The sequence below is a fragment of the Microtus ochrogaster genome, chromosome 4, assembly GCF_000317375.1.
Source record: "Microtus ochrogaster isolate Prairie Vole_2 chromosome 4, MicOch1.0, whole genome shotgun sequence".
Classification (NCBI taxonomy): Eukaryota; Metazoa; Chordata; class Mammalia; order Rodentia; family Cricetidae; genus Microtus; species Microtus ochrogaster.
In genome coordinates, this window is record NC_022011.1 from 52,489,781 (window position 1) to 52,505,118 (window position 15,338).

The 15,338-nt window shown below is 49.3% G+C and overlaps 1 protein-coding gene across 1 annotated transcript; it reads left to right on the plus strand.

The window, feature by feature from the left end:
• Positions 1-6,005: 6,005 nt before the first annotated feature.
• Positions 6,006-14,883, plus strand: Arrdc1 (arrestin domain containing 1). Its single transcript, XM_005346362.3, has 8 exons — positions 6,006-6,221; positions 12,053-12,163; positions 12,972-13,022; positions 13,117-13,271; positions 13,414-13,596; positions 13,687-13,863; positions 13,942-14,377; positions 14,460-14,883. Exons 1-8 carry the CDS (start codon positions 6,104-6,106, stop codon positions 14,522-14,524), a joined length of 1,296 nt encoding a protein of 431 aa, XP_005346419.1. The 5' UTR covers positions 6,006-6,103; the 3' UTR covers positions 14,525-14,883.
• Positions 14,884-15,338: the final 455 nt, after the last annotated feature.

The window sequence follows — 15,338 nt, forward strand, 5'->3', positions numbered from 1 at the left end:
GGATCTCTGTGAGTTCGAGGCCAGCCTGGTCTACAAAGGGAGTTCCAGGACAGGCTCCAAAGCTACAGAGAAACCCTGTCTCGAAAAACCAAAAAAAAAAAGAAAAATTGGGATGTTTGTAAACTCAGCCTTAGTAATAGCACTTTTCATCTTGTGGCAATCATTTGCAGTATCTTGAGACTGGTGTGCCATGCAGAACCCCAAGCTAGCCATGAAGACAACGGCACCAGACCTTAGTACAACTGACTCCATGATGGAAATACCATTCAGGCCACAACACTCAGCAAATAGCCTGCCAAAATGGAAACAAAGACCTAATCCATCAAAGTCCATAGTTCTGGGAAAGTCTCTAAATGTGCTAACCTTATTTTTTGATTTCTGTAGTCCTGATTCTGGCTAACTGTTCCTGTTAACTGAATTATGTCAATCAGAATATGGCTTTGTACTTTAAAGCTTGCCCTGAGAAAGACTTGGCTACACTGGGATTCCAAACACCCAGTGAAGTCACCAGCCAGGTAATAAGAGTTTCTATTGGCTTAAACCCATGTCTGAGCGGTCTTCTCTATTGGCTACCCCACAACAAAAAGATCACAAAGGAGACAGCTGACTAGTCCCAGAAAAAGTGGCAGATTTATACGAGGCCATAAAAATCTTGGTTATCCCATCCTTAACAGATACTAACCGATGTATAAGAGCTTTCCGTCTGAGACTAGCCTAGTTTTCTACACACATAATAGATTAGCATAGCTGGTCATATAATAACAGATACTGAAATGGAGAAATTCCATAGCCCTGCAATCATCAGGGTACATTTGAGTCTTGATATGGCTCCACTAGTTTCTGATCATTCTCAAGACCTCTCCATAGGATAATTAGATATTTTTATCTAGTAGCTTAGGATTTATCAAGCTTAACTTGGAACATGACATCTTGTCTGTTGCAATTCTATCTGTTAAAACAAGCCACTGGACCAAGAGAGAAGAGCCCACATCTTTTTTTTTGGGGGGGGGGGGCTGGGGAGGCTGCAACAAAGGTATTGATTTTAGATAAGCCTAGGCTACAGAGCAAGACCCTGACTCAAAAAGCAAAACTGTTCTAGAAAGATGGCTCAGTGGTTCAGAGAACTTACTGCTTTTACAGAGGACTCAAATTTGGCTCACAACTAGGTCCAGGGAATTGAACACCCTCTTTTGGCCTCTGTGGGCACCCACATAAAAGTAAACATACATACAAACATACATAGTTAAAAAGAACACTTGCTGATTTTCAGAGGTCCTGGGTTTAGGTCCTAGCTCCTACATGGCAGCTCACAATAGTCTATAATTCCAATTTCAGGGGACTCAATACTTTCTGCCTTCCATGAAGACCTGACGTATGCACATACCCACACACAGAAACACATACATACACACAATTTTCATCTTTTAAAACAGGTATAGTGGAGCCATTAATCTCAGCACTTGGGAGTCAGAGGCAAGCAAGAACTCTGAGTTCAAGGCCAGCCTGATCTGTAGATTCACGTCCTGGGATTAAAGGCATGGCCATCATACCTGCTGGCCAATTTTGAAATTCTTTTTTTTTTTTGGTTTTTTCGAGACAGGGTTTCTCTGTGGCTTTGGAGCCTGTCCTGGAACTAGCTCTGTAGACCAGACTGAAATTCTTTTTTTTTTTTGGTTTTTTCGAGACAGGGTTTCTCTGTGGCTTTGGAGCCTGTCCTGGAACTAGCTCTGTAGACCAGACTGAAATTCTTTTTTTTTTTTTAAATTTATTTATTATGTATACAATATCCTGTCTGCATGTATGCCTGAAGGGCACCAGACCCCATTACAGATGTTTGTGAGCCACCGTGTGGTCATGTGGTTGCTGGGAATTGAACTCAGGACCTTTGGAAGAGCAGGCAATGCTCTTAACCACTGAGCCAACTCTCCAGTCCTAATTTTGAAATTCTTTTTTTTTTTTTTTTTTTTGGTTTTTCGAGACAGGGTTTCTCTGTGGTTTTGGAGCCTGTCCTGGAACTAGCTCTTGTAGACCAGGCTGGTCTCGAACTCACAGAGATCCGCCTGCCTCTGCCTCCCAAGTGCTGGGATTAAAGGTGCTTTAAGAATTTCAAAGATTTACAAAGTGAGTTCCAGGACAGCCAAGGCTATTACACAGAGAAATCCTGTCTCAAAAAACAAAAAAGAAAAAGAAAGAAAGGAAAAGAGGAAAAGAAAGAAACTCCAGAGTTCCAGGACAGTCAGGCAGGGCTATACAGAGAAGCCCTGTCTCAAAAACAAATCTTTAAAAAATAGAGTGCACATGCCTTCAATCCCAGCATTTAGCAGGCAGAGACAGTTCTGTATAGGAAGTTCTAGGCCAGATAGGGCTACAGTGAAATTGTCGTCCCCCAAGATGGATATATGTGTGTATTGAGATTGTTTTCTATGATATAATCTGGATAGTCCCACAATGACTCCTCACACTGGAGAGGCAAAGAATCCAGTAATTGTTCAAAAAGCCGGCAGTCTCATCAGCCCCAGTCTGAGGCTGAGGGCCTGGAAGATTCCTGGAGAGCTGCTGGTCTTCAGTCTGCACTGATCGTCTGGAGAGTTCTAATGTTCCAATGATGTATTGCAGCAATGGCAGATAAATGAACTTCCAGCAAGAGTGAAGGCAAGCAGGCAAGAAAGTTTCCTTCTGTGTCCTTTCATCCGGGAGACCATCAGAAGATGTCATATGTAGGGTGAATCCTTCCACTTCAAATCTGATCAAGAAAATCCCTTACAGGAATGCCTGGCAGTTTGCCTTCTAGTTGATTCCAAATCTAGCCAAGTTGACTACTAAGATTAAAAATCACAGCCATGGAGTCTTTAATTTGCTGCACCTTGCCTCTCCTGCTCTGACTATTCTTTTTCTATACATAGACCATATTCTCCCTCACTGCTTACAAATCCGGGTACTTTTCCTGTGGTCCTGTAGTGGTACTGCCTTTTAGGAACCATGGGTACTACAGCACAAATGTCTGGGGACCAGAGGGAGCCTGTCACCTGAAGTCAGGAAGAGAGCCTCTCCAAGAGTGAAACCTCATAGAAAGATGATGAGTTAGGGATAGAATCACGGGAAATGAGAGAACTAGCTAGGTTCCAGCAGAGGGAGCAAGGGAAGTGCTGGGTCAGCATTTGAGATCATCAGCATTAAAGCTGGGAGTTGCAAATGGCAACCAGAGCCAGGTGGGGGCAGCAATCCCAGCACTCGGAAGGCAGAGGCAGGTGGATCTTTGTGAGTTTGAGGCCAGCCTGGTCTACAGCCTAAGTTCCAGCCTCCAAAGCAGCACAGAGAAACCCTGTCTCGAAACAACAACAAAAGAAACAAAACAAAACAAAAGGCAACCAGGACCCATTCTTACCAGAGGTCCAGTGATACAGAGGTTGTATGAGGAAACACCTACATTTGTTTTTTTTTTTAAATATTTTTTATGGTTTATTTAACTTTATTTTATGTGCATTGGTGTGAATGTGTCAGATTCCCCTGCAACTGGATCTACAGACAGTTGTGAGCTGCCATGTAGGTGCTGGGAATTGAACCCCTGTCCTCTGGAAGAGCAGTCAGTGCTCTTAACCACTGAGCCCTATCTTCCTGATGGAAATAGAGACTGAAGGCAGTTGTGCTGAAATCGATCCCAGGAGGATATGGATTGACTGGGATCAGAATAAAGGTTGTAGCTACTTAGGAGGCCTAGAGTTATGCCCACACTGGGCAGTCTCCAATACAAACTGTCTTCTCTTTATGTTAGGAATATTCCTAAAAATGAGCCTCTCCGCCCACGAAAATAATCCCAATCAGACCAAGTTAAAAGATACCCAGGTTTAGCTGGGCGGTGGTGGCGCACGCCTTTAATCCCAGCACTCGAGAGGCAGAGGCAGGCGGATCTCTATGAGTTCTAGACCAGCCTAGTCTACAGAGCTAGTTCCAAGACAGGCTCCAAAGCCACAGAGAAACCCTGTCTCGAAAAACAAACAAACAAACAAACAAAAAAAAAAAGATACCCAGGTTTAATTGACCATCTGCTTTCTCAGGTGGCTTGGAGGGATGAAGGGAAAGCCTACAGGACCACCAAAGAGGAAGAGGGGCTAGCAGCACGTGTTTACTTTCTGGGGAGCAGTTTAAATAGCCTCTGGGAGTGGTCCTGACCTTTCATGGGGAGGGGTCAAGGTTTGGTGGGCTTCCTGGACCCTCCCTGGGTAGGTGAGCTTCCAAAGATCGATTCGGGGTGGGGTGGGGAGGAAGTGGAGGTGGGGGTAAGATTACAGTAGGGGCCAGGTATGCTAGCCAAGAGGAACTTGGAACAGGTAGTGGCTGAGGAATGCTGGGAGAACCTGGATGGCTTGGATGTGTGAAGTAAGCCTTTTGTTCTGGGTTTGATACCTACCAGATGTCACACCCAGCTCTCCCTTCCTTTTGTGGAAGAGAATCAGCTTAGGTTCTGTCAGTCCTACATCTAGCACACAGAGCTAGTTCCAGGACAGGCTCCGAAGCCACAGAGAAACCCTGTCTCGAAAAACCAAAAAAAAAAAAAAAAAAAAAAGATACCCAGGTTTAATCGGCCATCTGCGCTCTCAGGTGACTTGGAGGGATGAAGGGAAAGGGTTGTTGTTTTAGCCCTTTAATTCTTCTAGATTCATAGGGTGTCTAGGGCACCTGGCTTTTGCAGGTCATGACTCCTACCCACAAAATGATTTGCATCTAAGTATCTTCCCCGGTGGAAGATGCGACCCTCTTTGCCAACTATTCTAGGAACTGTCTGTTCCAGATGAGTACAAGGTGACCCTGCCATTATTGATCTGCTCTTCTTGGTATATATTCTCTTCGATTTCTGAAGGGTTACATTATGATTAAACCATCACACAATGAGAAGTAGAAAGTGTTATAACTTGAAAATGGTCTTATAATAATAGTCCCACGTTAAAAAAAACCTTGGGTGCTGGGTGGTTGTGGCGCATGCTTTTAATGCCAGCACTTGGGAGGCAGAGGCAGGTGGACCTCTGTGAGTTAAGAGGCCAGCCCGGTCTACAAAGTGAGTTTCAGAACAGCTAGGACTGTTACACAGAGAAACCCTGTCTTGAATGAAAAAAAAAAAAGTCTCGGTACACTCACATCAGTCTACAACGGGGAACCATTATCCTATACAAAGTGTTATATGTTTGGTTTTGGGGAGCGGGGACGAAGACCAGAGCTTTGCTTGAGCTAGGCAAGTGCTGTACCACTGAGCCATATCTCATATAATTTATTTAATTCAGTACCAAACTAAAAAGCAGGATTCCTTAAATTGGCTTTCGCTTCATAGGAAGAGCGAACAGTAAACTGTGAACATACGAATTTAAGACCCTTTCTCCAGTTCACAACCAGCACCGACCCTTTTTAAAAATGTGATTCAGTAAATCAAAAAAAAAAAAAAAAATCCTATGTCTCAGCAGCCTCGCTCGCCTTAAGCCCCAAGCCCGCTCTGAGCGCAGCCTGCACCATGCCTGCCTGCGCTGCTCAGCACCTGTTTCCTTGGCCTCTACTCACACCGTGCCAGGAAGCGCGGTGCGGGATGCAGCGCACAAAGCGCGATGGCCGCGGGGCATAGCTGGGAACCCTTATTGCCTGAGCACCGAGCACCCCTCCCTCGTGACTACCTAGCGTTGAAAATGGGTGCCTGCTGTCGTCGGCAGGTGAGCAGGCCTCACCCCTGGGCAGCAGACATCTCAAGGAGCCCTAAAGCGTACCGGGCAGCACACTCGGTAGCCAAGCCCGGTGTCTGGGAGGGTAGAGTTAGGACTGCGTTGTTGTGGGAAGGTGCTAGTGTTCTAGGGTGGAAAGTCTAGGAGAAAGGGGCGTGTCCTTGGGGGGGCGTGTCCTCGGTCATGGGCGTGTCCTCAAGGCAGGGACCAGCCCTGGGGAGGGCGGGCCTTTGGAAAGGGGCGGGTCCTTGGGTAGAGGGTGGGTCTTGGGACACCGGCTAGTTCTCTGGCCTAGGAGGGTCCTGCGGTCTGGGCGTGTCCTCTGTCGGGGGAGGAGGGCGGGGCGGGCCTCGAAGCCTCTGCCCAAGCAGGCGTCGGACCGCGGCGCGGGACACCGCGGTATGGGGAGGGTGCAGCTCTTCGAGATTTGCCTGAGGCAGGGCCGCGTCGTCTACAGTCCCGGGGAACCGCTGGCCGGGGTCGTGCGCGTGCGCCTGGGAGCGCCACTGCCCTTCCGAGGTGGGCGCGGGGTCGCCCCGGGGGAGCGGGTAGCTGCGTTCTTACCTGCGGTGGGGGCGGGGCTCTCCAAAACCTCGTGGTCAGTGGGCTCGGGGACTGAGTTCTCAGTATCCAGGGAACCCTGGGTTTACGACGGAACCGCGGGCGCCAGGGTCCGGCTGTGCTGGGAGGCCAGGGCGGGGCAGGCAGCTGGGTGGCCCAGTCCTTCCGCATCTGCCCCATCCTGTGCTCTCAGCCTAGGGGAGGCCGGAGTCTGTGTGAGGGCCTAAGCTCTTGTTCCCATGCCCGGGCGACCCTGAAGGTGGAAGTATGCAGGCCTCCAGTCCCAGTCTTCCCTTGTTCAGATGTTCAAGGTCCGCCGCACTCTGCACCTGCTGGGCCCCCACCTGCAACCTCGTGTGCGCTGGGTCCTCTATTTTCCTTGCCTCCGGGGCTCCTGTGGAGGACCTTCCTCTTCAAAGACATTTCTGGTCCAAGTGTGCAGGTCCCAGCAGTATTCACAGGGTACCTTTTTTTGCTTTCAGTTTAAGGCTTAAGACTTCCTTAAAGCTTGTGGTTGCTGGCAAGGGGGCTTGTTCGGCTTGGCAATCCCCTTGCTCCTGTCCTAAGGCCTTGAAACTGAGCTGAGCTGAGCCCTCTGCTGATACATATGTCTGAGACTCTGGGGCTGGAGATCAGATTACTCTTTTGCCATTGACAGGGCTCTCAGGTGCAGCTTCCTCTGCTGGATCCACAAATAGGTATCTGTGTGCGATTATATGACTGAGTTCTTAGGGTCAGGTGGGCACTGTTGTAGCCTCTGCTTAGCTGCTGGCACTGAGTGCAAAAACTTTATGAGTGTCCCTGCTTGGTATTCTTTTGTTTGGGCCTCCCGTGAGAACTACCTGGCTGCTCGACCGAAACCACAGTTGCCCACAGACACTTCTGGTGTCTGCTGAGGATGGATAACTATTCTCCTTAGCCATCCTAGGCCCAGTTGAAACCAGTTGGACCTGGACCTGGTGTTATTATCTAGGTCTAGAAGGGAGCTGGGTTGTAGTGTCTGTCAGACCCTGGTCTTGTTGAGGCTCCTGGTCATGGTCACACTGCTTTCCTTTGCTGTAACCCTATTTAGAGTTTGTGGTCTGAGCAGATGTTGCTTTTGTAGAGGCTACAGCCGTGATAGGTTAGCTCCTCCTGGACCCACGAAAGGTATGAGAAGTTGTAAAGAAAACTCCAGGTTGGCTGGCAGGATGTGGTGCAGGCCACACCTTGTGGCCTTGGGGAAAACAGCAGAGAGAAGAGAGGTCCAATTGAGATCTAGCCACGCAGTTTTTCTTTTCTGTCTTTCTCTCCTGGCTGAGCTTGGGGTGACCAGGCTACTGCCAACTACAATAGTAGGAATGAGCTACTCATGGCCTCCTTGTATCGGGTAAGGAGCAAGTAGATGGACAGCTGACCTTAGGGAGGCCACAAGAGCTCTAGCCGATGGTGCCCAGGATCATGGACTGGGCCTGGAAGATGGATTTTTATTTATTTATTTATTTTGAGACAGGGTTTCTCTGTGGCTTTGGAGCCTGTCCTGGAATTCACTTTGTGGACCAGGCTGACCTTGAACTCACAGAGATCCGCCGGCCTCTGTCTCTGCCTTAGTTCTCGTGATGCCTGAAAGGAAGTTACTGGACAGGTAGAAGCACTCATGAGAAAAGATCCAGAAGTCTCTGAGGAACACTATACACACCATGATTTTCTTTAGAAAACCAGAGCTTACGCTGGGCGGTGGTGGCATATACCACACCTTTAAACCCAGCACTCAGGAGGCCTAGGCCAGCCTGATCTACAGAGCTAGACCCAGGACAACCAAGGTTACACAAAGAAACCTTGTTTTTTTGTTTTTTAAATAAAAGAGGAAAGGAAAAACATGATAGATCAGCTTCCTGTTTCCAATGGTGAACACCCCAGTTTGGTAGTCCCTATTCTGTTTGGTGCCTGCCTTTTGTTATAGTTCTGAACATTATCAGGAAGTGCTTTTTCTATTTGGATGATACCTTGAAGTATAGACTGTTCTGCAGGCTGTCACCTGATGCTCTGTCTTGGAGGACTTGCTAGAACACACTTGCCCTGGCTTCCTGGTTATGCTGCAGGGTAGGAGGAGCTGGTGAGAGGACCACGGTTACCTCCCAGAGAAGATACCTTTGCCTGAGAGTGGGCAGATAGGACTGTAATATTACAAAAAAGCAGCAGGAACACTAAAAGCCAGGAAATAAAGGAAATCAGGGTCTTTTATCAGGTGGTTGCCCCCAAACTGCCTAGTTTTGCCATCTCAGGCATGTGCTGATTGTCAAAGAAAGAAGCTGGTTCCAGCCCCTGCAGCAGGGACAACCCCCCCCCCCCAATGCTCAGACCTCTATTATTTCTCAAGCAGAACTGTAGTATGTGGTTTTCCCTGCTCAGTGATCTGAGAAGGTACATACCTAGCTGCTGGCACTGTCCTTGGCTTGTGAACCTGGAATCTTTGAGGAATTTTCTGGGGAGTTTTTACACCTTGATTGTGACCCTACTGAGACAAAGGAGTAACCTCAGGTGTTTTGTTGGGGAAGCAGCAGGCATATTGTTTACAAGCCCCCACCCCCCACTCCAGGGTTTCTCTGTAGCTTTGGAGTCTGTCCTGGAACTAGCTCCTGTAGACCAGGCTGGCCCCAACTCACAGAGATCCGCCTGTCTCTGCCTCCCGAGTGCTGCGATTAAACCTTCAATTATTTCTAATGAGAGAGTGAACACACAGGAGGCTGTTCACACTGTCCTCCCAAGAGAGCTGTTTGTGTTGGGGGAGAAAATGCCTAACCTTGGGAAGATCAGAGTCTGATCCCCTCTGCCCCCGACTCCCAGATGCTGCTTGCTTTTCTGGAACCTGGTGGTCCTATGCCTGAAGTGTAGGAAGTCCAGTCCAGGTGCTTGGTTGCTGTTATAAGAGGTGCTATGAGAGACTCTTGATGAGCTAGTGTAGGACTTGAGAGTTGATGGGTGCCCTGGCATGTATAGAAAGAGTGTTTACTTCTGCATCCCCTCCCCAGCATGGGTCAAATTCCTTTATAGTTGTCTTTCTAATGAGTAAACATGTAAGTCACCTGGGTTTTCCCTGATTTTTAGTTTGACTGGGTATCGGTTCGTTATCTACTGCTACAAAAAGGTCATCCAAATAACAAAACATATTGCGCACGCCTTTCATCCCAGCAGAGGCAGGCGGATTTCTTTGAGACCAGCCTGTTATACAGAGGAAACCTGTCTCAATAAATCGGCAAAAAGCCGGGCGGTGGTGGCGCACGCCTTTAAAACTTGGGAGGCAGAGGCAGGCAGATCTCTGTGAGTTCGAGACCAGCCTGGTCTACAAGAGTTAGTTCCAGGACAGGCTCCAAAACCACAGAGAAACCCTGTCTCAAAAAACTGGAAAAAAAAAACCCAAAAAAGCAAAACTGCCCCTAAATTGAACAGCTAATCAACCAATTTGTTACTGTTCATACACTGAGGATGAAGAATTTGAATAGCTCTGCCATTCACAGTAGGCATCCTGATAGCACTATGATAGTGTCTGGACTAAGCTACCATACTTCTTTTTGTATCTGATGTGGGCCCAATCATCCTTAGGGAGACGTACCCATTGCAAAGCATCTTGTGTCCTCCAGCAGACTTTTGAGCCTCCTCTTACCCTTGGCATCTCAACACTGTTTGCTGTTCAGTTTCCAGGATGGGATGGTTGGAGGTTAGAGTGACATGGAGGGCGAGGGACAATCATGGGCACTTCCAAGGAGCAGAGGATGGTAGAACAGGAATGCAGGACCACCTCAAGAGTGGGAACAGGGGGGCTGGAGACATGGCTCAGTGGTTAGCACCTCAGGGAGGTCCTGAGTTCAGTTCTCAGCCACCACATGGTAGCTCACAACCATGTGTAATCAGATCTGGTTCCCTCTTCTGGCATGCAGGTGTATATACAGACAGAACACTGTATACATAATAAATAAATCTTTTTTTTAACTTTATAAAATTTTATGTACGTGTGCTCTCTGTATGTACATCTGCATGCTGAAAGAGGGCATCAGATCCCTTTGTAGAGGGTTGTGAGCCACGATGTGGGTGTTGGGAATTGAACTTAGGGCCTCTCGAAGAGCAGCCAGTGCTCTTAACCGCTGAGCCATCTCTCCAGCCCTAAATAAATAAATCTTAAAAAAAAAAAAGAGGCTGGGCGGTGGTGGCGCACGCCTTTAATCCCAGCACCCGGGAGGCAGAGGCAGGCGGATCTCTGTGAGTTCGAGACCAGCCTGGTCTACAGAGCTAGTTCCAGGACAGGTTCCAAAGCCACAGGGAAACCCTGTCTCGAAAAACCAAAAAAAAAAAAAAAAAAAAAAAGAGTGGAACAGAGCCTGGCAGTGGTGGTGCACACCTTCAATTGTTAATCTAATTAATCTTAATCAATAAAAACCAGGAGTCAGATATTGGGGTAAAAACCTGGAAGAGCAGAGAACAGGAAGCAGCTGCCAGTTGCTTCCTACCTGTCTAAGTCCTGCTTTGCAAGAGGGGCTGAGATTCTGTTTACACCCCCACCTTATCACTTCCTGTCTCCACCTTCCAAGTGCTGGGATTAAAAGCATGTGCCACCATTGCCCAGCTTCTGTGGTTAACTAGTGACTAGCTCTGCCCTCTGATCTCCAGGCAAGCTTTATTTGTCAGAACACAAAATGTCATGGCAGCCGTCTGTGAGTTTGAGGCCAGGATCATACAAAGAAACCCTGTTTTTAAAAACAAACAAACAAAAAGAATAAATTCAAAAAAGAAAAGAGTGGGAGTTGGCCGCCATCAGGTGAGGGAGTGCACATGTGGGTTGAGGATGAGCCAGAGGTTCGAAGGAGGAAGCTAAGTGCTCTGTGGCTAACCAGGAGGATGCCTGAACCATAATGTGGGAGACTGTACAGGAGGCAGGTGTGGTCAACTCCTAGGTACTTGGCTATGTTTGTTTTCTGCTTGGTGGCTTTGTCACAAAGATAAAAGAGGATGAATAATCCTACCCTCCGGTGACCCTGTCTGGGAAAGGGGCTGAAACCTTGACCCAACCCTACAGGGAGAAGGGTGTTACTTCAGGGCGCCTCTCATTGGCTCCCACCTACCTCCTTGCCAGGACCTTTTCCCTTGTGATCAGTTTCAGCTATGCCAGCTCATTCACCTATGGCTACCTGATCACAGTAGGCCCAGGATGTGTAAGACGGAGGAGGAATTTGAACTCTGTCTTAGTATTTCCTGTTCTGGGTACTTCCACTGGTGAGGGAGGACCAGTTACCCCAAGGTGTAGAAAGTCAGCCTCCTGGGCACTGCTGCTCAGGAAGTCAGGGCTCGCCTTCCAGTTCTAGATTGCTGACTGGCTCAGACAGGTTTGACTGCATTCCTGCAGGGAGAGGGCTGGCATTAACTTTCTTGAGACTGAGCGGGCATCTCCAGGCCTAACTGATTTGCATCATAAAAAAAGGCTCTTGGGCTTTTATAGTTCTGGCTGAGGTAAACAATTTGGGGATAGCCCTGGGTTATCTAGGAGATTATTGGCCTCCCACTGTGTCTGTAGGACGGATAAAACACTGCCTATCAGTTTCTTTGCTAGCCTGGTTCCCAGGGAGAACACCACTATTGGGGGATGGCCAGGAGGTATTCTTGGGAAGATGTTAGGCTGTTTGCCTTTCCAGGTACCTGTGGGGGTGGGGCTACTTGACCTATGGATGCTTCCAGCCCTACAGGAATTCCTATGCTGGGGACAGGGAGGAGCCTAGGCCATCAAATGGTTTAGGCTTATGCCACCCTTCCCCTTACAGCTATCCGGGTGACCTGCGTGGGTTCCTGTGGGGTCTCCAACAAGGCCAACGATGGGGCATGGGTGGTGGAGGAGAGCTACTTCAACAGCTCCCTGTCACTGGCTGACAAGGGTGAGTGTGGGAGCCAGCCGTGATCACAGGGGCAACCATGGGCTGGAATGGGGTCAGTTTATCCTTTCCCATCCCAACAACTGTCTCTTAGATTCCCACTCTATCCTACCCTCTGGTACGGGGTCTGGGTGAGCTCTGACCCTTGGTATGGCTGTTTTATCCCTACCCTCTACCCTCAACCACCTTCCTGCTTTTAATTTTATTTTTATATATTTTTTGGTTTTTCGAGACTTTTTTTTTAAAGATTAAAATTTTTTTTTTAATTTTCTATGTATACAATAGTCTATGTGTATGTCTGCAGGCCAGAAGAGGGCACTAGATCTCATTACAGATGGTTGTGAGCCACCATGTGGTTGCTGGGAATTGAACTCAGGACCTCTGGAAGAGCAGGCAATGCTCTTAACTGCTGAGCCCTCTCTCCAGCCCTTTAATTTTATTTTTAAAGTTTGTATTTATTCGTTTTTTTGAGACAGGGTTTCATGTAGCCCAAGCTAGACTTGAATTTGCTATGTTATTTATCTGAGGATGCCCTTAAACTTCCGATTCTCCTGCTTCTGTCTCCCAGGGGTGTGCTACCCTATCTGGTTTATATAGTCCTTGGAATTGAACCAGAGCTTTGAGTACGCTAGGCAAACACTCTCCCAGCCACACACTCTCATTGAAACCAAGCCCTTAGCTCCGGTGTGGGCGTGGTGCTCTCGTGCTGGAGACAGGTAGTGTGGACTGGTGGGCTGTGGTGGGCTTCTGGTCTGGCACTGTGGCCACTATGGATCTCCTCTGGTTTGCTCCCGCCTCCTTGTCTCTGTAGGAAGTCTGCCTGCTGGAGAGCACAGCTTCCCCTTTCAGTTCCTGCTTCCTGGTGAGTGGCAAGCTTGTGGGGGCAGCAGCCTTGAAATGGTGGGACCTGCTGGTGGGAGGTGCTGGGTACCAGCCAATCCCTGTTCTCTCCATAGCCACAGCACCCACATCTTTTGAGGGACCCTTTGGGAAGATTGTGCACCAGGTGAGGGCCTCCATCGACACTCCACGTTTTTCCAAGGATCACAAATGTAGCCTCGTATTCTACATCCTGAGCCCCTTGAACCTGAATAGCATCCCAGATATTGAGGTGAGGATGGAACAGAGGCTTCTTTGGTTACCTTCAAACTGCTCGGGCCAGGCAGCCAGGCTCTGCAGGCTGAGGCCCTGCCCCCATGCCACAGGAATGCACTCTGCTCACTTCATAAACTCTGCCCCATTTTCCCTTTAAGCAACCCAATGTGGCATCCACTACCAAGAAGTTCTCCTATAAGCTGGTGAAGACGGGCAGTGTGGTTCTCACAGCTAGTACTGACCTTCGTGGCTATGTGGTGGGACAGGTGCTTCGGCTGCAGGCTGACATTGAGAACCAGTCAGGCAAGGACACTAGCCCTGTGGTGGCCAGCTTGCTACAGGTCAGAGCCCTCTGACTCCTGACCGTTTCTCATGGGACAGAAGGGGTGGGTTGCTGGCCTGCCTAAGCCGATAGTCTGGTCTTTCCTTAGAAGGTATCCTATAAGGCCAAGCGCTGGATCTATGACGTGCGAACCATTGCAGAGGTGGAAGGCACAGGTGTCAAGGCCTGGAGGCGCGCTCAGTGGCAAGAGCAGATCCTGGTGCCTGCCCTGCCCCAGTCAGCCCTGCCAGGCTGCAGCCTTATCCACATCGACTACTACCTGCAGGTTTGGTGTTGCCCAGGGCTGGGTGGCCTGAGGCTAGGTGGCCTTGGCCTGACTCCTCAATACCTGCATTCTTTTCAGGTCTCTATGAAGGCACCCGAAGCCACCGTGACTCTCCCACTCTTTGTTGGCAATATTGCTGTGAACCAAACCCCACTGAGCCCCTGTCCAGGCACAGGGTCTTCTGGGGCCTTGTCCCCAGTGGTGCCTTCTGCACCACCCCAGGAAGACGCTGAGGCAGTGGCTAGTGGCCCCCAGTTCTCAGACCCAGTTTCCCTCTCCACCAAGAGCCATTCTCAGCAGCAGCCACTGTCAGCTGCGTTGGGTTCCGTGTCTGTCACTACTATCGATCCCTGTGTTCAGGCTGGAAGCCCTGGTAGGCATTCTCTGCACCCTCCCTTGTGCGTCTCTATAGGTGCCACTGTCCCCTACTTTGCAGAAGGCTCCGGGGGGCCAGTACCCACCACCAGCGCCTTGATCCTCCCCCCAGAGTACAGTTCATGGGGCTACCCCTATGGTGAGTGGAAATGACAGGGATGAGGGGGAAGAAGTGAGGTAGGTGCCTTGAACCCCTTGTAAATCCTGCTTTCTCTCCACAGAGGCTCCACCGTCCTATGAGCAGAGCTGTGCCAGCACAGACCCTGGTCTGATCCCAGGGAGCTGACCCTGGTGAGCCAACCCTGTGCCACCTCTATGGTGGGCCTGGCCTTTGCCCTGGGATGGGATGCCCAGGGCCTCGTGCCTTTGCTCTCTACTTGGCCCAGCTACTCAGGACCTGCAGCCGTCGGGACGACCCCTTGTGGACCAGCCTCTCCTGGCTCCTCTGGAATTAATCAGTCCTCAAGAGGTTGGGGTAGGGCGGCAGGGATATGGGGCCTGGAGAGACTATAAATAAAGCGCTTTATTTGTAGAGCTTTTGCGACCAAAGCCTACCCTCAAAGTGGCCCCCACTGTGTAGACTCCACCCCTGAAGAACACAATCCCATAATGAGCTCCTCCTTTGACCCCACCTCCGAACGACACACCACACCCTGCAGGAGACACCCTGAGAGCTTCTCCCTTAATCCTCTGGGCTCCTCTATAGTCCTGGATAATGTGCCCTGGATGGTGCTGTGCTGGCCACTTCCCTCTTTCTTTTTTAAATTTTTTTATTTTTAATTTTTCCTTTGTCTGCTTAAGGATGTTCCTGGTGTTCTTTGGGACATACTCTGACTTGCATTCCAAACTGTTGTTCTAGGTGGCATGCTTGGATGCCTGGCCACCAAAAATATTCACGGGGAAAGGACTTACTAGGAACCTACTTGCAGAGGAACCCTCTACTCTTGGGCATGAGGTCACTGTCAGCTCTGATCATTGTTGCACACAAAAGACCTTGAAACTATGAGTTAGGGCCGGGCTATGGTGGCGCACGCCTTTAATCCCAGCACTCGGGAGGCAGAGGCAGGCGGATCTCTGTGAGTTCGAGACCAGCCTGGTCT